Below are 23925 nucleotides of genomic sequence, written 5' to 3'. Positions count from 1 at the left end.
TGGGTGTTTCTCAGCCCGCTGCTCCGCAGATGTCTGCTAGAGAGGTGCCATTGGCCAGTGCCCACGAGGATGCCACACTCCTTGTAGAATGTGCTCGTATACCCAAAGTGGCGGGCACGGCCTGGGCCTGGTATGCCAGAGTGATGGCATCCATGATCCAGTGGGCAAGCCTATGTTTGGAGACAGCGTTCCCTTTCCGCTGTCCGCCAAAGCAGACAAAGAGCTGCTCAGAGCGTCTAAAGCTCTGCATGTGATCCAAGTAGATGCACAAAGCACGCACCAGACACAGCAATGACAGGGCTGGGTCTGCCTCCTCCCGGGGCAGCACTTGCAAGCTCACCACCTGATCCTTGAAGGGGGTCGTGGGAACCTTGGGCACATAGCCCGGTCGGGGTCTCAGGATCACGTGAGAGACTACCGGACCAAACTACGGGCAAGTATCACTGACAGAGAACGCCTGCAGGTCCCAACCCTCTTGATGGAGGTGAGCGCAGTCAGGAGGACCATCTTCAAGGAGAGGGCTTTCAGCTCGACTGGCTCTAGAGGCTCAAATGGGGCTCTCCAAAGGCCTAGGAGGACCACAGAGAGATCCCATGAGGGGAAGAGGCGTGGCCTAGGATGATTCAACCTCCGGGTGCCTCTGAGGAACCTGATGATCAGGTCGTGTTTTCCTAGGGACTTACCCTCCACTGCGTCGTGGTGTGCTGCTATGGTGGCCACATACACCTTCAAGTTGGAGGGGGACAGCCGCCGTGTTGACGGTGGTCGTAAACACCGGCTGTGTGACCCAAGGAGTGAGGAAGCCGCTCTTTTTTTGAAAATGTGGGTACTGCAGCCCGTTCGGGGTGCGGCGAACACAAACAAAAGGGAACATAAGATTTACCTCCCGGCCCTCCATGATGGAGTGGTCTGGATACTAGCTCCATGGTTCCAGCAGACGTCTCCCTCCCTGGGTCGTCCATCTCAGGGGTGCTTAGGAGTCTTCCGTGTCCTCGTGCCAGGTTGTGAAGCGGGGGGCGTCAGCTTCCTGCGGGGGGCTCTACGCTGGGGCCGAGGACTGGGTTCGGGCTGTGGTGGCCGCCGCCGGGGTACAGGACCTTGAGCCATGTCAGGGCAAGATATGCTGTATTGCTTCAGTCTGCTTCTTCACCGCCGAGAACTGCTGGGCAAAGTCCTCGACAGTTTCGCGAATATGCCGATCTGGGAGATGGGCGCATTGAGAAAGTGAACCTTGTCGCGTCCCTCGTCTTGACCAGATTCAGCCATAGGTGGCGCTCCTGGACCACCAAGGTGGACATCGCCTGCCCAAGTGCTCGCGCTGTGACCTTCGTCGCCCAGAGGGCAAGGTCAGTCACCGAGCGCAGCTCCTGCATTACATCAGGATCAGGACTACCCACGTGCAGTTCTTTCAGTGCCTTGGCCTGGTGGACTTGCAGGAGAGCCATGGCATGCAGGGCGGAGGCTGCCTGTCCAGTGGCACTGTAGGCTTTGGTCACCTCAGACAACGTAGTCCTACAGGCCCTGGAGGGGAGCGCCGGGCGATCCCGCCAGGTGATGCCGTTTTGCGGGCACAGATGCACCACAACTGCCTTATCCACCTGAGGGATCTCTGCGTACCCGTGGGCCACCCCGCCATCAAGGGTAGTGAGAGCGGATGAACTGGGAAGTTGGGTTCGGGCAGAAAAAGGTGTCCTCCATGACTTCATCAGCTCGTCGTGCACTTCCGAGAAGAAAGGGACCGGGGGTGCGGCCGGGAGCAGCTCCCCGAACCCAGGAACCAATCATTTAGCCGCAAGGGCTCAGGGGAGGGTGGAGGGTTCCAGTCCAACCCGACACTCGCGGCGGCCCAGGCAAGCATGGTGGTCAGCTCTGTGTCGGACTCAGATTGGACGGGCAGCCCCGAAGGTGGCAGCCCAGTCGAGTCCTCGGCATCCGACATCGCCAGCGCACTCTCTGATGCAGCGATCGAGGACTCATCCTGCTCAAGGGCCCCGAAAGAGACGTTAAGCTGGCCGTGAGGTGAGCTGGTCTCATCTTGGAACTCGACGGGGGCAAATGAGCGTGCTGAGGAACAGGAGGTCCGCGGGAATTTACCCGGCGAGACTGCGCCCCAGATTTTCCCCAAATTGCCTCCAGCGCCAGCTGGGCCGGCCTCGTACCCGTAAGTAGAAGGCCCAGCATGGGGGGCGGCTGGAGTGGCTTTCCCCCGGAGGAAGGAAAGCTGCAACCGCAACGTTGCCATGGTCATGTTCTCGCAATGAGAACATGAACCATCCACGAACGCTGCCTCAGTGTGATCACGGCCCAGACACGTGAGGCAGCGCCCGTGGCCGTCAGAGGCGGATAATGACCGCATCCAGGAATCACACAAAGACGGAAAGGCATTTTAAAAAGACGTTCAAGTCAATGTGTTGCTCTAATAGAGAAAATATACTCTTTGCAGAAATATATACTCTTTTTAGTGCTGTCGAAGTGCCCAGGGGCGTACTCTGCACTAATCGTGCAGAAGGAGAGAAAGCCGCTGGAATGCACCGTATATCCAACAGCATACGCTTCATCGAGGTGAATGGACCGATAGTGGAATTCAGCTCGCTGACACACAACCGTTCGGCTCTGAAGAAAAAATCTGAATGAATGGTTGTGAGCCAGCTCCTTTTATACCCATATGTCCAGGGGAGTGGTATGCAAATTCCACTCGCCAATTCTCATTGGCTTTTTCTTAAAGATCAGAGGTGATTGGGGCTCCCAAAAGCGACAGAAGGGGAACTTTATAACTTTGAGAAGAATTGTTTATGTAATAAAAATGTAGCCGTTTATTGAACATTGGTGTCTTTCATCATTTTTTTTGCATACTCTAATATTTAGTTGGACCGCCTTTAGCTTTGATTATGGCGAACATTTGTCATGGCATTGTTTCGACAACCTTATGCAATGTCATTACATTTATTTCCGTCCAGAGTTGCATTAATGTTTGGCTTAGATCTTGTATTGATGACGGGAGAGTCGAACCGGGTGCATTGCTTCATGTGCTTCCCTTCTTACCCTAATGTGCCCATTGCTTTGGAATAGGGTAAATCTGGACTCATCAGACCACATTACCTTTTTCCATTGCTCCACAGTCCAAACTTTATGCTCCCTAGTGTGTAGACAACCACAAAATATGGTAAAAGACCATCCCCTCATTTCTTTCCTTTCCCTATCAATAAAAAACAGTGTCTCCAAATGAGCGGTTCATGTTTGCAGCCCCTTATGACATCAAAAGTGGAAAGGTACCACCCATGGCTGGCGAAGAGATCCGCCCGAGTAGCTTAGATCCGCCCTAATTAAAACCTGAGTGAGCATCGCAAAGTCCAGCATATTTATCTCCTCGCTAGAACCGCTTGGGCTAACTCTGACTGCTTCATCAGAGATGGTCAACACAAGGCTGGATTTGCTTCAAAGCTAAGGATCAAGAATGGATCGATACAAACTTTCTGTGACACAACTTCAGATTTGCAAGTCGTAAGTTGCGCACTTTATACTTTTTTAATGTTTGCAATTTGGTTTTCTGAATTTGCTTATTTGCACATTGCGTGAAAAACGCTTGTTGTGAAAACATTGTGCTTTTTGTAACGTAGCAACTAGTCCCTAACTACCTTATTCCATAACAATGAAGCTGTAGCTCTGTTTCGGTTACGATATAAACTGATTGGCGTCCTACACAGTCCTGCTTGAGTGGTCATGCAATGAAGATTTTCCGTGTTTTAAAACCGGTCATTATTTCAAAAACGGTAGTGGTATTTTTGACATCTATAGCTGTTTTTCATATTTCATAACTCGACCTTTGTTATGCACAATACAATAAGATGATTGACTTCATGTTATTTATAACTTCCAGTTCCAGCTCCATTGCATTTAAAGCTACAGACACTAAAACAGCCCGTTTGGAACAGGGCTACAAAACAGGAGTATAAAGGCATGGTAGAATAAATGATCTGTGTGGTACTTTGAGCTGAAACTTGACAGACATATTCTGGGGACACCTGAGACTTATATTACATAGTGTAAAAGGGGGCATAATATGTCCCCTTTAAATCCAAATGGTGATTTTTTTTTTTTGGCCAGGCAGTGAATATGCATCAGTGTATACTGTATTGATATATTAATCAGGTCAAGTTAATCTCCATTATTGTTTTTATTTCATGGTACAATTATGTCTAATACATACCATAGGTACCCTAGGTCTCTTTCAGGCTCTTTGTTATGTCTGTTGAACTGCGGGTCACTCACATTCTCTATAATTACCCATTTCCCCATGTCCAGTCCAACAGGCAACCAGTGAGACTGAATCTGCTGACCTGCCAGGTTAAACCCAGCGGAGAGGATAAGAAGTGCTTTGACCTGATCTCCCGTGAGTGAATTTTCCCCCGCTAAACTACAGAGTACTTCCATCCGTGCCAAGTGCTAGCAAAGCCTCAAGTAGACTTAACTCCATTACACAGGCAGAGAGCACTAAGTGCAGTGTTCAGGGACTGTACCGTAATGTACTTCTCTCTCCCCTAATAACAGCATCTCTCTCCCTTTTTCCCCTTACAGATAATCGAACATATCATTTCCAGGCAGAGGATGAACAGGAGTTTGTGATGTAAGTGTGAATGTGTGAGGTTGAGAGCTGAGACCATCCGTTATTTCTCAGCGATCATGTTCATTAGTGGGAACAAGATGTGTGTGTGTGTGTGTGTGTGTGTATCAGTTGGTTTTGTGTGTTAATGTGTATTTAGCGCCATCTTTGATTTTTTTACTGAAAAATTTAAAATTTGAAAAATGTCACACAGCTACTTCCGTGAACATTGTTGAGTGATTATGAAATGAATCGTGGAGTCAGAGTTATGAATGGATTAATTAAATCAACTTTAAAATCATTTTTACTATTTGAGTTTAAATCAGAGATGGTTCTTAATACTCTCGTACACATGAGTCATGGGACAAGGAATTGTTGTAAAACTAGTCAGATGACATATTTTTTAAGAAACGTAATGGCCAATAGGGTCTCATGGGCACCATGCGATGTTCGGACGTGTGAACGACGAGCTCTGCACACTTTGCTAGTTTTAATAATATTTGTGTCACAAACCGGTGAGATTCGATACATGCTTATCCTTAATTGTTTTGGGAAGACAATATGTCAAAGAATTCAAAATCCTCGGGCTCTGGAGTTATTAAAAGACACTTATGTGCTCGGGCTGATTCCCCTGAGAAACAGGCCGGAAGCCCCGGATGGTGAACTGAAAGAAATCCGGCTTGAATTGATGAATGTGTCGGCAATGCTGATGAAGGTTGTTGTGGACTTTGAGGATCTTGCTGTAATACGTCAATCAATCACTTCCATGGAGATTAAATTCTCTGAGATGGTTAGAAGAGTTGCGGATGTTGAGAAACGGATTGATTATCTGGAGTCATCGGAGAGGGAATTAGCTGCTAATCTGTTAGTGACCAAGATAGATTTGGAGCGCATCTGGGAAAAACTGGAGGATTTGGAGAATCGTAATTGACGAAACAACGTCCGTATTGTTGGAATTCCTGAGGCCGAAGAGGGTTACCTTGGAAGAACCACAGCGTTTTCTTGTTCCAAGACTTTGCGAATTTGACGAGAGAAACGTGATCGATTCAAGGAATGCAAGAAACTCTTACATCAACAGAAGTTCGTTTTGCTCTGATGTTTCCAGCCAAACTGAGAATAGATACTAAGGATGGCCGCAAAATATTTACATGCCCACAGCAAGCTATGTCCTTCATAAAGACAATCGAGTGAGTAAGCCATTTGGTGATTTTCATGTTGCTGCCTAGTAGGCCTGACTCACTGAACATTCACTTGACTGTCCAAGAAAACTGGGCACCTTTTTCGTTCTTTTTGTGTTGGTTCCGCGTAGTGGCTTGAGTTTGTTTTGTGGAATGACGCTCCCGTGGGACAGTTGTGGATGAACTGCATATTCGTTTGACTGCCCGAGGATCTGAACAGCCCCCTTTTTATGTTATATTTTTAAATTTTTTTGTGTGCTGGTTCCGCTAGTGGCTGGAGTTTGTTTTGTGGAGGAACACACCTTCGGGGCAATCTACACGTTTTTTGTGTTTTTTTTCCCCACTTATTGGCTGGAGTTTGTTTTATAGATTATTTTCTGTTGTGTTATTCTCACAAAATTTTTATAGAAACACCAGATTTGAGCAAGCCGACGGCAAAGTTGTCACCAGGGCTCTCATAGGCGTACATGGACTTGTTTGTGTTTAGAGGGATGGACGGCAGTTTGCGCTGTCGTGTGCGGGGTTAATGTGCACGGTTTTCTTTTTCTGTTTGTTTGGTTCTGGGGGAAGTTTGGGGTTTGACTGTTGTACTAATGTTGGAATGTGGTCATTATAATTTTATTGTTATACAATCTATTTTTTCTTATATGTCAAAATGTCAAATGTTAATATGAGTGGATTGTCTCTCTCCACATGGAATGTGAATGGGTTGGGACACCCCATAAAAAGAAGGAAGGTTATTTCTTTTCTTAATATAAGAAATATGATACAGTGTTTCTTCAAGAAATGCATTTTTCCTCTCAGGAAGCTGAAAATTTTGGGAAGATATGGGGTGGACATGTTTTCTTTAGTGCTGGCTCAAGTAAGAGCAGGAGAGTCATTACATTGATAAGTAAACATCTACAATTCAAATGTCTCAAACAGATTAAAGATAAATTAGGAAGAGTCATTATTATTTTAGCAGAAATTCAGGGGCAAAGGTTGATATTGACTAATATCTACACACCTAACACTGATGATCAGGGCTTTTTTATAGATCTTGAAGGGATGTTGCAAGTTGCTGGCACCCCTCATGATATAATATTGGGAGGAGACTTTAATCTTTTGATGGACTCAGTCCTTGATCATAGTGAAGCAAAAGTGTGTAAGCCCCCTAGAGCAACAGTGATGCTTCACAGGATGTGTAAAAATCTTGGTCTTACAGATATTTGGAGACTTTTGAACTTTTCTGGGAGGGACTATACATTCTTTTCATCAGTCCATAAGATTTATTCTAGAATATATATATTTTTTATATATCTAAGTCCCTCATTTCATCTGTTGTTGATTGCTCAATTGGAAATATCTTAGTCTTAGATCACGCCCTGGAGAGTTTAGAAGTGTTGGCACATACGGAGAAAAAGAAATCATATTGTTGTCGCTTTAATGTATCCTTTTTGCAAAATCCTGATTTCTAACAAATGTTAAAGGCTGAAATCAATGTTTATATGGAGACCAACTGGTCCTCAGTATCCTCTGTGGGTGTGGCTTGGGAGGCACTTAAAGTGGTTCTTAGGGGTCGGATCATACAGTATGCCTCATTCATCAAAAAATCCAAAGCACGAGATCTCGTGGAGTTGGAAGGGAATATTAAAAATGCTGAGGCAGAGCTGAAGCGCCGAATGTCATCTGATGGCTTCAGAGAATTGACCCGATTGAAATACAGATATACTGTTTTGTCACGGAAGGTGGAGTTTTGGCTATTCAGGGCAAGACAGTCATATTTTAAGTTGGGGTACAAAGCAGGGAAGATTTTGGCTAGATATATAAAGCAGAGAGAGTATTTTTCTACCATTCCCTCAGTGAAATCTGCTGGTGGTGAAATATTTACCTCGGCCATTGATATTAATAATGCTTTTAAAGAATTCTACCTTGATCTCTATAGTTCCATGTCTTCGTCTACTGATGAAGATATTAGAAACTATGTGGAACCATTAGAACTTCCTAAACTGATGACTGAGCAAAAAAATTATCTTGATTCTAAGATAACCTTGGAGGAGCTTGGCAAGGTAATCAAAGCCTTGCCTACAGTCAAGGCTCCGGGGCCAGACAGATTTGCTGCTGAATTTTTTAGGTCTTATGCTACAGAATTGGCTCCACTTTTGTTAGAAGTTTATATGGAATCATTAAAGAATGGAAAGCTTCCGTCAACCATGACACAAGCCCGGATCAATCTGATTCTTAAAAAGGACAAAGATCCAAGTGAGTGAAAGAGTTACTGTCCAATTTCTTTGATTCAGCTAGATGTAAAAATGTTGTCAACATTTTTGGCTAACCGATTAAGTAAAGTTATGACATCTCATATACATATACATCAGGTGGGGTTTATTTGGGGCCGTAACTCTTCTGATAACATTAGGCATTTCATCAATATCATGTGGTCAGTGGTGAATGATTAGACTCCGGTCGCTGCCATCTCACTTAATGTCGAAAAGGCATTTGATATGGTAGAATGGGATTATCTTTTTAAGGTTTTGGAAATATACAGGTTCAGGAATACTTTTATTGGATGGATTAAGTTACTTTATAGACACCTGGGAGCGGCGGTACAAATAAATGGATTAATTTCAGATTATTTTACTCTGGATAGGGGCACTCGGCAGGGTTGCCCTTTTTCCCCATTATTGCTCTGTCTTGCCCTGGGACCATTAGCAACCGCGATCAGAAAGGAGGATGATTTTCTAGTGGTGGTGGTGGGATGTATGGCACATAAGCTTTTGCTTTACGCAGATGAAATTTTATTATTCATCTCCGACCCCAATAGATCTATGCCTTGCCTCCACAGGATTATTAATTCCTTCTCTAAGTTTTCAGGATACAGAGACAGTTTGGTCTAAATCCGAAGCTTTGGCTCTGACAGTGTACTGCCCAGTAACGGCTTTTTAACCGGGCGCCTTCCAGTGGCCCAAACAGGGCATTAAGTATTTGGGCATTTTATTCCCAGCAAATTTGTGTGATTTAGTTAGAGTTAATTTTGACCCTTAATAAAAAGATTTTCGAGCGATGTGTGTGGGTGGGCTTCATTACATTTATCTATGATTGGGAAGGTTAATGTTATTAAAATTTATTGTATTCCAAAATTCAACTACCTGTTACAATCTCTCCCTGTAGATGTCCCCCTCTTTTATTTCAAGCAATTTGATAGCATAGCGAAGTCCTTCATTTGGAATGGTAAACGTCCTAGATTACATTTCAATAAATTACATAGGCCGATTGACAAAGGTGGGCTAGGCCTACCAAAGATTTTGTTTTATTATTTTGCATTTGGTCTCAGACATTTGGCTCATTTGTCGCTTCCACCTGAGAGAGCCCCTCCCTGGTTTTGTATTGAACAGGAAGTCCTTGCCCCTATTTCGCCATTGCAAAGCCTTTCTGTTAAACTATCCGGAGAAGTTAAGTCACCCCGTTATCTCGCATTTGCACGCAGTATGGACAGAAGTGTCCAGAGTGTTTCATTTGGACATTTATTTAAATATTGCCTGAAGCATTTGGCGGAACCCAAAATTACCTATTAATAAGTCCCCTTTCTGTTGGTCAGAGTGGATTGTGAGGGGGCATACTGCACTCGGTGACATATATGAGAGTGGAGTGTTGAGATCTTTTGAAAATTTGGTTGAACATTTTAAGATTCCTAGATCTCAGTTCTTTAGGTATTTACAGCTGCGTCACCTGCTTTGTACTATTTTTGGGAGTAGCATACACCCCCCTAAAGCGGCAGATACTCTGGAAGTGGTGATTATTGCTTTTGGAAAAGGTCATGAGGTATCGGTGTATTACTCCCTGTTAATTCAGAGTCTGGGGGACAGAGCTTCAACTTCTCTTAAGAGATTATGGGAGAAAGATTTAAATTTGGTATTGGAGGAGTGTGGGTTAGGTTTCTAAAAAATATTAAGTCATTTAGAGATGCAAGGGTCTGTCTGATGGAATTTAAGATTTCGCATCGATTCTATTGGACCCTCTCTAGATTGTAGAGGCTTGGTCTTAAAAACACCCACCTGCTGGCGGTGCCAATCAGAAGACAGGGACACAACACATGTTTTTTGGGGATGTGATAAGATCCAAAAATTTTGGTTGAGGGTTTGTGTGAGGTATTAGACACTCAATTTTCCTTTTGCCCCAGACTCTGTATCCTGGGCGATGGGTCAGTAATAAACATTGGGGATGGATATTTAAAAAGTTGGGTCCTAGACGGAGTCATGATTGGCAGATGAATTATCCTCAGGGGATGGAAGTCGGTTGGGGCACCCTCGTTTGGGGAGTGGTGCGGGGAGATGGGCGGGGTCGTGGCATTCGTGGAGGTGATTTTTAGATGGCTGGGAAAATGGGATTTGTTTGTCAGGAAGTGGGGTGGATATTTGGCTTTTTGGAGGGTTCTAGGGGAGGGGCAGTGGAGAGGGATTTGTCATTTAGTTGGGTATGTGTATTCTTGAAAGTATATCTTTTTTTTTTAATGTTTATTTATTTATTTATGTTCTAATTGTTGGTGACCACTGTAGTGCGTGTTTGTGTGGGGTGTGGAGGAATGTTCGGGGGGAGGGGCTTCATGTATATAATTGAGTCCGTATTTTATGTTATGTTTGTATGATTTATGTATGGAATCATTAAAAACTGTTAATAAAAAAAAAAGAAACTTAATGGCCATCTAGAAAGCACATTAAAATCATTACGACAGTGTTGCTTAATTTTATGTCAAAATCAAAATCATAAGAAATATTTCATGAATATTCAATACATCACCCTGCCACAGTGTATATTTTGTTGTAAATCAGTATGTTTGTATGTATCTGTTTAAATGGTACACAAATGGTGTTTGTGTGTACAGTAAATGAAACATGTCTTTGTGTGCAAGTGTGGTTTTCGCGTAAGATGTTATCACATGTGTGTCCATCTGTGGTGGTATGCAAGCGATTAATGCATATATACGTGCATGTGTGATGTGCAGATGGATCTCAGTGCTGACTAACAGTAAGGAGGAGGCTCTGAACATGGCATTCCGCGGCGAGCAGAGTGCTGGAGATGACAGTTTGGAAGACTTGACCAAAGTCATCATCGAAGACGTGTTACGCATGCCTGGGAATGAAGTCTGTTGTGACTGTAGTGCTCCAGGTTAGCAAAATCTGCATCTGAAAGTTTGCTTATGGCAAAACAGACTTAACCATTGGTGTCTGACACAAGATCCCCACTTGAATTCTGTCAGTGCAGCGAGTCTTCAAAATGATGACCATGTTTGGAATTGTGAACTACTATACTGCTACTACTGTTGCTGCAGTATATGTACTGTATACACCATATATTAATTTTGTATATGCATGAAATACCCATACGACCTACTACATGTGACAATTTTACAGAAAACGAACTTAAAAATGAAAAATATTTATTTAACAGTATTTATTTCCATTATGATATCTGGACTCTACTCAGATGCAACATGATGATGTCACTTGAAATAAAAGGGGTCATGACATGAGGAATCAAACTTTCCTTGATCCCTCACTGCAAAAGAGCATTTGTTGAAACCAAGCTGCCAAAACGACTCTTTCTCTATTTCCTATACATTGTGATTTCACACTGTGGTACATATTTGCATCTCCACAACAACACATCAATGCCTACTTTACCTTATCACTTCCGTAGCCCCACCCAGTAAAGGTGAGCAGTGAGATGGCAAGGAGAGAGTAGGTCATTCAAGAGCAGAGAGCCAATCAGGACAGTGGGCATTTACTCTCATGTCTTAAAGGAGAAGCAGCACCAAAACAGAGTGTTTCTTACAGAGGTCAGAATGAGGGTGGACAATGATCATGTTTTACAAAAACGCAAACAACTTTATTAATATTATTAGTGAACCTCAAGGAACATATTAAAATAAAAAGGCATGTCATGACCACTTTAAAAAATAGGAGACAATAAACTGTGTATACTGCACTGTATTCAGAAAGTAGTAAGTTGGTTTTAGATTCAGGCGCCACCTTGTGGTTACAAAGTGAAAGACCTCTGAAACTATAAACAAATATAATGGTCCCAATTGTTTTCCAATCTGTCTGCTGCAGAGCCTAAATGGTTATCCACTAACCTTGGCATCCTGACATGCATCGAGTGTTCAGGGATCCACAGGGAAATGGGAGTCCATATTTCACGCATCCAGTCCATGGAACTCGACAAACTCGGCACCTCTGAACTCTTGGTAATCTGAACATAAAATGTATAATTTACTCTACCTACCAGTGACAAATTTGGACACTCTTGACTGAATATATGTTTCTTATGATCTTAAAAACATTTTGATCTAAAGGCTTATGATTAAATGCTTGAAATTAATTTAGCAGAGAAATATTTGTATTAATTGTCATTGTGTATGATTTTTTTTTTTTCAACATTTTATAACTTTGACTTTCCGTCATGTATGTACAATATTTGCACTTGATGCCATTCAGCCTTAACCAAATCATTATTTTATCTACTAATGTCTTAGTCAGTCATTTGCTATCTCAATTGCTACAACTCCACAGCTGGCTAAGAATGTGGGTAACAGTAGTTTTAATGAAATTTTGGAAGGGAATCTGCCAAGTCCATCACCAAAGCCAACACCATCAAGTGACATGTGAGTAACTAGACCACCCCATCACACATTAACAAATGCATATAATTCTGCAGACCTTTTGCTGTTAAGATGCACCCCTGTTTTCTAATTTGTACTGTATGTAAAAACAAACACTTTCGATTTGAATTTGAGATATTTTATATGTAATTTGAAATAATGGATAAAATCAACCCTTCAGGACCGAGAGAAAGGAGTACATAAATGCAAAGTATGTGGAGCACAGGTTTTCTCGCCGGACAGCCACTACAGCAACAGCCAGACAGGGTGACCTTTATGAGGCCGTGAGGACTCGAGACCTGATGGCCCTTATTCAGCTCTACGCTGATGGAGTGGAGCTTATGGATCCATTTCCAGAAGCTGGACAGGTATTGAGCTCTGAGTAATGTTGGATTCTCTCTGTCCATCATGGAATTAATTATTTATATGTTCAAAATTTGGTGGTAATGAGATTTTGTAATCAAAGTCAGAGTTTATGTAAACATTTAAGGACACATAACTAGTGAGCCCCTTTGTAAATTAATTAGTAGTTAATATGTGGTACATTTGTAGCAATGTTTGCCAAACATTTTCCACAAGGGTGTGCCAGGACACTATATATATATGTTCTGTTGAAAAGACCAGCTGTTCTAGGCTGGTAGGTGCTGGTTTAGCTTGTGGATCAGCACTGCCAAACTTAAGTTTGCCTAAAACTTAACTTACTTGGTAATGCTGGTTAACCAAGAAAGTTTTGCTGGTTAAGCAAGTCAAAAATCCTCATTGAAACATCAGCATTCTTGCATCCAATGTTCTGAACCAACATTCAAAACATAACATATTCTAGTGACCAGGCTGGTGATTCTTTTTTATTCTAAAACTTTACTTGCACGTATGAAAATAAAACTTGAGTCTGTTTTATGCTGCTCAGATCACATAGCATAAACAATTTCCTTTCATGTCCATTCATTATTTTACCCAGAGCATCCAAAACCTACTTATTGACTCTTGGTCAATTGTAAGAATATGGAAGGTTTTTACAGCACATTTAAATCAATTCTGATAATTTTGAGTGTTATCTGAAGCAAACCTGCTTCTGACTGTATTGAATAACTGTCGACAGGACCCGGGAGAGACTGCACTGCACTTTGCTGTGCGGACGTCTGACCAGACCTCACTGCACCTGGTGGACTTCCTTGTCCAAAACAGGTACCAGACAGAGTATTCTGTGGTGTGCATTTTCCCATTAACATTTATTAGGACAGAGTTAAGAGTAAAGCACAGAGAGGGTAAAATGGGTCTAACTGTGTACAGTGGAACTCCAGACAGACAGACAGATAGTGGAAACACTGCTCTGCATTACTGCTGCACATATGAGAAGCCAGAGTGTCTCAAACTGCTGCTCAGGGGAAAGCCATCTATTGACCTAGGTAAGTGCAAACATCATTTGTGTGTTATATTTAGCCTATCAATATCTCCCCCTCTCTTTCTTACTCTCTGAGTCTCAGTAGATTAATATATTTCCTTCAAATCTTGGTTCTTTCATTGATAAACATTTTAGAACATTCTTTGGAATATTCTCAGATCATGCTGGAATAACATGGATCATCAGGCTTGCACAAACTTGTGGAGTCCGTGCCAGCTCAAGTGCATGTTGTCATTAAAGCAAAAGGTGGACAATTACTTACCAAATACTAAGAAGTTCTGAAATGTTATTTTTTTAAATTAAACTTTTCACCTAAATTGTTAAGCTGGTAATATTATATATATATATATATATAAAAAAAAAAAAAACTAAATTATTAAATTAGAAAAATTCAGAATAAAAATAAAAAATAAAATATTAATTTATTCTGTTATTTTATAAAAAGTAATTTTATTCTAAGAGTTTAAATAAAAGTAAAAAAAAAAAAAAAAAAAAAGCAAAATAGACTTAGGGGGCCTGGGTAGCTCAGCAAGTAAAGACGCTGACTACCACACCTGGAGTCGCAAGTTCGATTCCAGGGCGTGCTGAGTGACTCCAGTCAGGCTTCCTAAGCAACCAATTGGCCTGGTTGCTAGGGTGGGTAGAGTCACTTTGGGTTAACCTCCTCATGGTTGCATAATTTGGTTCTCGCTCTGAATGGGGCACATGGTGAGTTGTGCGTGGATGCTGTGGAGAATAGCGTGAGCCTCCACACACGCTAGGTCTCCGTGGTAACGCGCTCAACAAGCCACATGATAAGATGTGCGGATTGACTGTCTCAGACGCGGAGGCAACTGAGATGCGTCCTCCGCCACCCGGATTGAGGCGAGCCACTATACCACCATGAGGACTTAGAGAGCATTGGGAATTGGGCATGCCAAATTGGGGAGAAAAGGGGAGAAAACCCCCCCCCCCCATTCAAAATAGACTTAAAATTATATATATACACACACACACTACTTTTGAAACACTTGACTGAAATGTTTCTCATGATCTGAAGGCGTATGCTTAAATATTTGAAATTAGTTTTGTAGACAAAAATATAATTGTGCCACCATATTAATTTATTTAATTATAAAACTAAAATTTTATAAAAAAAAAAAAATAAAAAAAAAAAGTTTTTGAAATTGATGACTTGGACCAAATAATAAAGAAAAGCAGCCAGTAAGTGCCCAACATACACTATATTGCCAAAAGTATTGGCTCACCCATCCAAATAATTGAATTCAGGTGTTCCAATCACTTCCATGGCCACAGGTGTATAAAATGAAGCACCTAGGCATGCAGACTGCTTCTACAAACATTTGTGAAAGAATGGGCCGCTCTCAGGAGCTCAGTGAATTCCAGCGTGGTACTGTGATAGGATGCCACCTGTGCAACAAGTCCAGTCATGAAATTTCCTCGCTACTAAATATTCCACAGTCAACTGTCAGTGGTATTATAACAAAGTGGAAGCGATTGGGAATGACAGCAACTCGGCCACGAAGTGGTAGGCCACGTAAAATGACAGAGCGGGGTCAGCAGATGCTGAGGCGCATAGTGCGCAGAGGTCGCCAACTTTCTGCAGAGTCAATCGCTACAGACCTCCAAAGTTCATGTGGCCTTCAGATTAGCTCAAGAACAGTGCGTAGAGAGCTTCATGGAATGGGTTTCCATGGCCGAGCAGCTGCATCCAAGCCATACATCACCAAGTGCAATGCAAAGCGTCGGATGCTGTGGTGTAAAGCACGCCGCCACTGGACTCTAGAGCGGTGGAGACGCGTTCTCTGGAGTGACGAATCACGCTTCTCCATCTGGCAATCTGATGGACGAGTCTGGGTTTGGCGGTTGCCAGGAGAACGGTACTTGTCTGACTGCATTGTGCCAACTGTGAAGTTTGGTGGAGGGGGGGATGATGGTGTGGCGTTGTTTTTCAGGAGCTGGGCTTGGCCCCTTAGTTCCAGTGAAAGGAACTCTGAATGCTTCAGCATACCAAGAGATTTTGGACAATTCCATGCTCCCAACTTTGTGGGAACAGTTTGGGGATGGCCCCTTTCTGTTCCAACATGACTGCGCACCAGTGCACAAAGCAAGGTCCATAAAGACATGGATGAGTGAGTTTGGTGTGGAAGAACTTGACTGGCCTGCACAGAGTCCTGACCTCAACCCGATAGAGCACCTTTGGGATGAATTAGAGCGAAGACTGCGAGCCAGGCCTTCTCGTCCAACATCAGTGTCTGACCTCACAAATGTGCTTCTGGAAGAATGGTCAAAAATTCCCATAAACACACTCCTAAACCTTGTGGAAAGCCTTCCCAGAAGAGTTGAAGCTGTTATAGCTGCAAAGGGTGGGCCGACGTCATATTAAACCCTATGGATTAGTAATGGGATGTCACTTAAGTTCATATGCGTCTAAAGGCAGATGAGCGAATACTTTTGGCAATATAGTGTAGATGGGAACTCCTTCAATACTGTTTAAAAAGCATTCCAGCGTGATACCTCAAGAAGCTGGTTGAGAAAATGTCATGAGTACATGTCTGCAAATTCTAGGCAAAGGGTGACTACTTTGAAGATGCTAAAATTTAACACAGTTTTGAATTATTTTGGATTTTGTTTAGTCACAACATAATTCCCATAGTTCCATTTATGTTATTCCATAGTTTTGATGACTTTACTATTATTCTAAAATGTGAAAAAAAAAAAAAAAAATTATAATAAAGAATGAGTGTTTTAACCTTTTGACCGGTAGTGTATATATACATACATACAACAGTTAGTTCCTCGAATCTGATTGGACAAGAGACGTTCCATGAGTACTGATGTCTCAGAACATCAGCACTCGGATGCTTCACTGTTTGTATCACTCTGCTTGTGTTCGTGTCATTCTAAACTAAATTGTAAGAGCAGTGCAGATGTGTAAAAAGCTAGATGTGTCTCTTTTCATTTATTTTTGTGACATCACCAATTTTAACCAACAGGTGGCAGCAAAAGACCATTTTAATGTGTAAATGAATAATGTATTTCCATTCATCGGCACGCCATGATTTCTGGGATTAATACTACACTATTAAAGCTGGGAAAAACAGCTTTAAACTAAACACAACAGACTGATTAATTACACAAACACAAGGCGCTTACCTCTTACTGAAGTTTCCACATTGGAGAGGACATACTGTTAAAAATGTCGGAGGACATTGTGGTTTCTATAGTGAATGACTCTTGCACACCGGCTACCGGCTGTTCTTATGTTGTCTGTTTAATTTCAGTAAATCAAAATGGGGAGACAGCTTTGGACATTGCCAGACGACTGAAAAATGCACAGTGTGAAGAGCTAGTAAGTGTAAAGCATTCTACTTAATGTTTTTGATTTTTGTAATAGAAATATTGTGTATTACATTACAGTAGAGAATTTTGCCATACAACCAACTGCAAGTTACAGCCACATGTAATTACTCAAAACATGCCCATTTCTGGCATTAATGTCAGAGAGAAGTGTATTATATTAATGGATGTGTGATTGAATGTTTCTGTGTGTTTTCAGCTGGTGGAGGCAGCAGCTGGGAGATTTAATCCTCATGTCCATGTGGAATATGAGTGGAATCTGCGGCTGGAGGAGATTGATGAGAGTGACGATGACCTAGATGACAAGGTTTGTATGCCCAGCTTTCACTTTATCAACCTATCTCCTTAACCAGATTTCCACCTGGCTTGGTCACTGAAGAACTCTGTAGTCACGCAGATCGGTTGGCCTCAAAAAGTATTTGGACAGTTAAACCGCACATTCAAAATGTCTGAACGTCATTTAATTAGATAAATGTATATACCTGCGTTCCCAACAGGATAAATCAGCCTCCGCAGGGCACTTCGAAGGGAGAACAATCATGATGGTCATGTGGTCATGCTGTGAGATGGCTTCATACTGAATTTCCAGTAAAAATTACTTTGTCTTTGAAGGGAATAGGGCATAGGTATGATCACTTCTAAATGAAACGCACCCTATATATACCCTATATTATATATATATATATATATACACACACAACCGGTCAAAAGTTTTGAAACACTTGACCGAAATGTTTCCTATGATCTTAAAAATCTTTTTATCTGAAGGCATATGAATAAATGTTTGAAATTAGTTTTGTAGACAAAAATATAATTGTGCCACCATATTAATTTATTTCATTATAAATCTAAAATGTAATTAAAAAAAAAAGTTTTTGAAATTGATGACTTGGACCAAATAATAAAGAAAAGCAGCCAATAAGTGCCCAGCATATAGATGGGAACTCCTTCAATACTGTTTAAAAAGCATCCCAGGGTGATACCTCAAGAAGTTGGTTGAGAAAATGTCAAAAGTACATTTCTAAAAATTCTAGGCAACAGAATTTTACTTTTTTCATACTTTTCAAGCAAAATATTATGTAAATGATATAAAAAAAATACAGAAATCTAATGTTTAAAATTAAGCCTAAATGTAAAAAAATATTTTTCATAATTATGATTAAAAAGTATTTAGACATATTTTGGTTGTCAAACTTAGTGGAACACTTCCATAGTTAATGTAATCTGCTATAGGGCACCTGTTTGAACTTGAGGGGAACTGACTTCATACATCCGGAAGAAATTACCTTGAGACCAGCTTGACAAATTAATTGCACGAAAAGTAGAATTAGTTCAGAGAATAGCGCTCTAGCATAATTTGTTTGCAGATAATGCTTCTTTTAATTTTTTGTATCTATTGCAATGACATTCATAAATTTTTTTGTTGTGTACAAATATTTTGGTGCTACTGTATAAAGTGCCTCTGCAATGTTTAATGTTTTTCCGTCTCATAGCCCAGTCCAGTGAAGAAGGAGCGCTCTCCGCGACCTCAGAGCTTCTGTCATTCCTCTAGCGTCTCTCCTCAGGAGAAGCTGTCTCTACCAGGGTATTTAGGACACAGGGACAAACAGAGACTCTCCTATGGAGCCTTTGCCAACCCTGTTTACAGCACTTCCACCGATACACCCGCATCTCCTGTATCGGAGGGCCCCACAATAGCCAGCAAAACCATAGCAAAAGGTATGAACACACCTATTAAATCAGAATGCATGACATGCTGTTACACTGCAGGCAACAAAAGAGGAGCTCATGATACTAGATTGACTTGTTTGCATGTGCCTTATGTCTGTGCATTAACTCTAATTGCGGGGGAGGTATATAGTATTCCTTCTATGCAATCAATGGACGCTAACCCTTGGTGAAATTACTACCCTTTACTGAAGACTTTTCACACAGAGGAAATCTGCAGGGTGTTGAAAATAAATCCTCTCACAATACAACCACTGTTTACTTGCAAACTAAACTGGAATGTGCAACCTTTGGCTGTACCATTTCATCTAATCCAATACCAATTGTACAAGAATTGTATTCTTGCACCATATTGAGGCATCATATTTTTGTGCTGTTTATGGAAATTCAGTTTACACTCCTCATTGAGGTGGGCGGTATGACCAAAATCTTATATCACGTTGCTAGTATTGGTACACTGTATGTACAGTATATACAGTATACATGTGTATGTGTGTGTGTGTGTATATATATTATTATTATTATTATTATTATTATATTTTTTTCCCCTGGAAATTCAACAGGAAAATGTTTATACAGTATATTAAATAACCATTTTGTAACGTCTGATTTGATTTTTTTTTTTTTTTCTCTCTCTTTTTATTTGGAACTTGATAAGTCTAATATCACTGCAAAACAGCTTCACATTATGTAACACCAGAGTTAAAAATAAAAGTCTCAAAACAGTAAAACCAACATTAGACAATGGATAATTCTGACTCTAAAATCTTAAACTTCTATTTAACGAGTCTGGTTAGTCCATTCATTCCAGTAAAAACAATGGCATTCTAGGGCATTGTGAGCTTCCAACTGTGTGGCAACAGTTTGGGGAGATCCCTATTCTGTTCCAGCATGACAATGCCCCTGTGCACAAAGCGAGGTCCAGAATGAAATGGCTTACTGCATCTGGTGTAGAAGAACTTGACTGGCCTGCACAAAACTCAAAATGTAACCCAGTTAAACAACTACGACAGTAATATATCCAGATAGTAGTGGTATTTGGTTGATCTCGGGTGTGAAGCTGCATTTGCGGCTCAGACTCCACCTCATTGCGATAACAGCATGTATCTGAGGCCAGTGCTGCAACAGAGACTGTTCAAACATCGCACTAGATGTAGTGCAACAGAGTGAAATAATGCTGGGATCTCAAGACACATTTTCTGAAATTAAACTCCATTCCTGACTTAGCATTTCAGAATGCATTGCTTATGCTGCAAGATGCTGATAAGAGAGCAAGTCCCAATGGCCAAAGACCTCCATCTAAGTCTTTGTCAGTGCTTGGCACACATCTAAAATTCAAATGCACATTTTTTGTATTCGAATGTGCATTTTTATCTTAAATTCGACTAATATTCCAAATTAAAATTTTTATTTGACAGCCTTAACATCTACTGTGGGAGAAAAGGTACAGCAGAATCCCTACCCGTTGAGCCATTTCTACCATCGCACAGTATATATCGTCATACTGCCCAGCCCCAACTCCATAATGAGGGCTGTCTTCACTCTTATTTTCCGGTGTGCTTGGGTCTCACTTCAGAGCATACGCTTTTCCTGCTTCTCGACCAATCACAACGTCAGCTCGTCTCTCTTTCAGCTCCACTCTCTGGACCACCCACCTCCCTGCCACTGGGATCTCAGTCAAATGTAGGAGGCAGCTCCACACTATCTAAGAAGAGAGCACCTCCTCCACCACCCGGACACAAGCGCACCATGTCAGATCCCCCAAGTCCTGTGCTGCAGGGTCCCCAAAGCAAAGGTGCGTCCAGGTGGCAACACCTCAGATTTTGTTATTCAAGAAACTTAATTTGCGCCACCTTCAAAAAATGATCAAATAACACCTCAGCTGAAAAGAAATGAGACAAATTATTTTGCTGATAGTGGTGGTGGTGTTGGTGTGGAATGGGTGGGTACACATTTTGATGCTGACCAGCAGTTCTTCTCAGTCAGACCTCTAATGCCCATTATATAAGTGACACTCTATGCAATTAATTCAAGGCCCTTGTTCATGAGTTTGTGTTAAGGATGAAAGACAGAGAACTTTCTGAGAGGATGTGTGACACTCTGGTGACAATGTCTAACACCCGACAGATGTTAACAGAATTAGTGCTTGGCCTTATATTTCCTCAGTATTTCCTCTTTCCTCACCCCACAATGAGAGTTAAAGTGATTGAAGACCCCATGAAAATTGTGCTTGACAAGCAGTGGGAGTGAAAACCTGTTGGTAGTGCAACATAAGTCACCAATATTTTTGGAAGATAAAGACTGCAAATGTTAAATGCGTATGTCTGATAAAAGAGAATTTTGTCATTGTTTAGGAGTACACTTGTATATAAATAACCACATAGCAAACACACAGACTAAAAGCTACAAAACTCTGATTTGTATTTCATGGGGTCTTTAAGCTCTATAAAATCTCCAGATTTATTAGCTTATGGTTGCTTTCTTTTTCGTTTTGTGGTTCTGAGATTCATGAATAGCTGTTTACAATAGTTACATTAGTTAGTGATGTTTTTCACCAGTGACCTATGGTGATCATTTGTTAAATAGATATGAAATTAAGAAAGAGGTACATTTTGATTAAATTAGCTAATTAAAGTGTATAAGATGTCTTGGTGACATCAATGTAGGCCACTGGGATGTAAAAACGAGAGGCTGTGGTATCAAATAAAGGATATGGTTAAAGCTTTTATTGAGAGATAGGAATTTCAGATCTCTATGATAGAACATAGAATCACTTTAAACCTCTTCCTTCTTTTTATTCTGAACCCAGTAGGAAGTGAGTGCACACCTCCATCTGCAAACTGGACATCCCCTGCCAATAAGTTTGAGGGAATTCAGCAGCAGCAAAGGTGGTGAACTACACACATCTTCAGCCACAGAAACCTGCTGTTTGTTGTTTCAGATTACTGTTAATACTATACTGCAAATATTTAATTAGATATTGCATTATAGTTAGCATTTTTATATTACACCTTTTTCTTTCTCTTTAACAACATCTGTAAACAAATGTACAAAATCTAACCATTTGTGCTTTTTTTGACTAATAGATTTTAATGGTAAAAAAGCTCACCATTTCAAGGATGTTGAGAATCACGCATATTTGATTAGATATTAGCACATTTGTCTGTCAAAAAGCAGCTTTAGCTAAAATGTTAATTTCATTTTTTTTTTTTTTTTTTTTATATTATTCTATGATTAGCTGTATTATTCATAGACCTACTGTGTTAATCACTGGAACTTTTGAATTTCAGCACTACTTCTATGAACACAAAAGCAACATTTGGCCCACGAGTTCTTCCCAAACTACCTCAAAAAGGTATTATTATTTAACATGTGTTCAATGTAACATTTCTTTAAACTTTCTAAGTAATATACTTGTGACTGCAACATTATGGTCTTACACTTTTAGTGGCACTACGAAAGATTGACACAATCCACCTCCCCTCCATGGACAAGTCCAGTCAGGGCCCTGATGTGCTGCAGAAACCCCCACAGGCCCTGGACACCCCCCCCACTAGAGCTTTAGATCCAATAACTAGACCCACAGAGCCCCCGCCTAAAATCCCACAACCCGCAGAACGGTCCCAGCCTCTTGAGGTGCCTCAGAAACCGCCTGTCTCAGACCTCCCACCTAAACCACAACTGTCGGATCTTCCCCCAAAACCACAATTATCAGATTTACCCCCAAAACCTCAGCTCTCTGACCTACCCCCGAAACCACAGCTTAAGGATCTGCCCCCCAAGCCACAACTCTCTGACCTCCCATCCAAGCCTTCATTGTCTTCAGCATCTGAGCCCACACAGAGGCAACCGACACAGGAGGAAGCAAGTCCAAAGCCCCAGCTGACAGAGGCACAGTCATTCAGTCAGCAGGAGGAGCTGTCTCCCAGACAGGCCAGTGAGGACACGAATGGTGCACCGGCAGGAGCTATGGAGATGCCAGTCCCTATGCCACGCAAAATCAACACAGTGGTGAGTGAAAGTCATTTTAGAGAGTGCTATGTAAAGGCATCTGCAAACAAATGATGCTAAACCTTTTCTCAGAACAAGCTCAGAACTTTTGTCTTAAATTTGAACAGCATATATTTTGGTTTGAAATGTAAATCATAATATAATAACTTTACTTTTATAGCACCTTTTTGCAATTTAGCACAAAGTGCTTCACAAAACATAAAATCAAAACACACTCAGTAAAACACAACACATTCACATAGTAGTAAAAGCAAGTCTATACAAATAAGATTTTAGACAAGACTTAAAAACAGATACTGATTCAGAAGATCTAATATCCCAGTACAGGCTGTTCCATAATCGTAGAGCCAACAGTTCACGACAAGAAGATCTAAGAGGTTTTGTGTGGTCATAAAAAAGTTCTGCTAAATATTCTGGCACCAAACTATGTAATGCTTTATTTGTAATTAATAAAATCTTAAAATCAACCCTAAAATTAATTGGTAACCAATGCAAAGAAACTAAAACTGGAGTAATATGATTTGAAGACCTAGTTCATGTCAAAAGTCTTGCTGCAGCATTTTGCACTGATTGTTTTTAAGTTGAAAATAGGGCATTACAATAATCTAAGCAAGACTAAATAAAAGCATGTATAAGCTTTTCTGTATCCCTAAAACTCAGGACATGTCTAACCTTGGAAATGTTCCTCACACAATTATTAATGTATTATATAATATACAGTATCTAGAAAGGCCCAAGCACACTTACGTAAAAGTTCTTCTTTGTTCAAAGGTAAAAAGAAGTTAGAAACAGCTGAGCAACGACATACTGTTTCAGAAAATTCAGACAACCGCTGCACCACTGGGGGAGGAAGCATTTAGAAATACATTTAAATATGAGTTCACTCAACAAAAAAGCAGAACAATTTTCAAAGCGCCACAGAAACAATGCTAACAGTTTCAAAGAAAATTAACCTACCGTATGAATGGCTTACTTATAGTTGTCTCTACAAATTAAGCTGGGATAGGAG

At 41.2% G+C, this 23925-nt stretch overlaps 1 protein-coding gene across 9 annotated transcripts in view; it reads left to right on the top strand.

Annotated features, from left to right (window-relative positions):
- LOC127441420 (arf-GAP with SH3 domain, ANK repeat and PH domain-containing protein 1-like) overlaps positions 1–23925 on the top strand; it is a 103616-nt gene that overhangs the window by 78325 nt on the left and 1366 nt on the right. For 4 of the 9 annotated variants that reach the window (XM_051698824.1, XM_051698822.1, XM_051698827.1 and 1 more), the window contains 15 exons: positions 4303–4390; positions 4576–4624; positions 10760–10923; positions 11868–12001; positions 12327–12418; positions 12597–12783; positions 13515–13600; positions 13706–13821; positions 17102–17169; positions 17377–17484; positions 18671–18896; positions 20539–20700; positions 21715–21793; positions 22196–22260; positions 22354–22916. In XM_051698824.1, coding sequence (XP_051554784.1) covers positions 4303–4390; positions 4576–4624; positions 10760–10923; positions 11868–12001; positions 12327–12418; positions 12597–12783; positions 13515–13600; positions 13706–13821; positions 17102–17169; positions 17377–17484; positions 18671–18896; positions 20539–20700; positions 21715–21793; positions 22196–22260; positions 22354–22916 — 2187 coding nt within the window. The remainder of the gene's footprint in view (positions 1–4302; positions 4391–4575; positions 4625–10759; positions 10924–11867; positions 12002–12326; positions 12419–12596; positions 12784–13514; positions 13601–13705; positions 13822–17101; positions 17170–17376; positions 17485–18670; positions 18897–20538; positions 20701–21714; positions 21794–22195; positions 22261–22353; positions 22917–23925) is intronic. The other 5 variants (XM_051698831.1, XM_051698823.1, XM_051698830.1 and 2 more) reach the window with 3 other exon arrangements.

Source organism: Myxocyprinus asiaticus, chromosome 5, assembly GCF_019703515.2.
Source record: "Myxocyprinus asiaticus isolate MX2 ecotype Aquarium Trade chromosome 5, UBuf_Myxa_2, whole genome shotgun sequence".
Lineage (NCBI taxonomy): Eukaryota > Metazoa > Chordata > Actinopteri > Cypriniformes > Catostomidae > Myxocyprinus > Myxocyprinus asiaticus.
The sequence above is the reverse complement of the archived record's forward strand: the minus strand, read 5'-3'. Positions and strand labels throughout refer to the sequence as shown.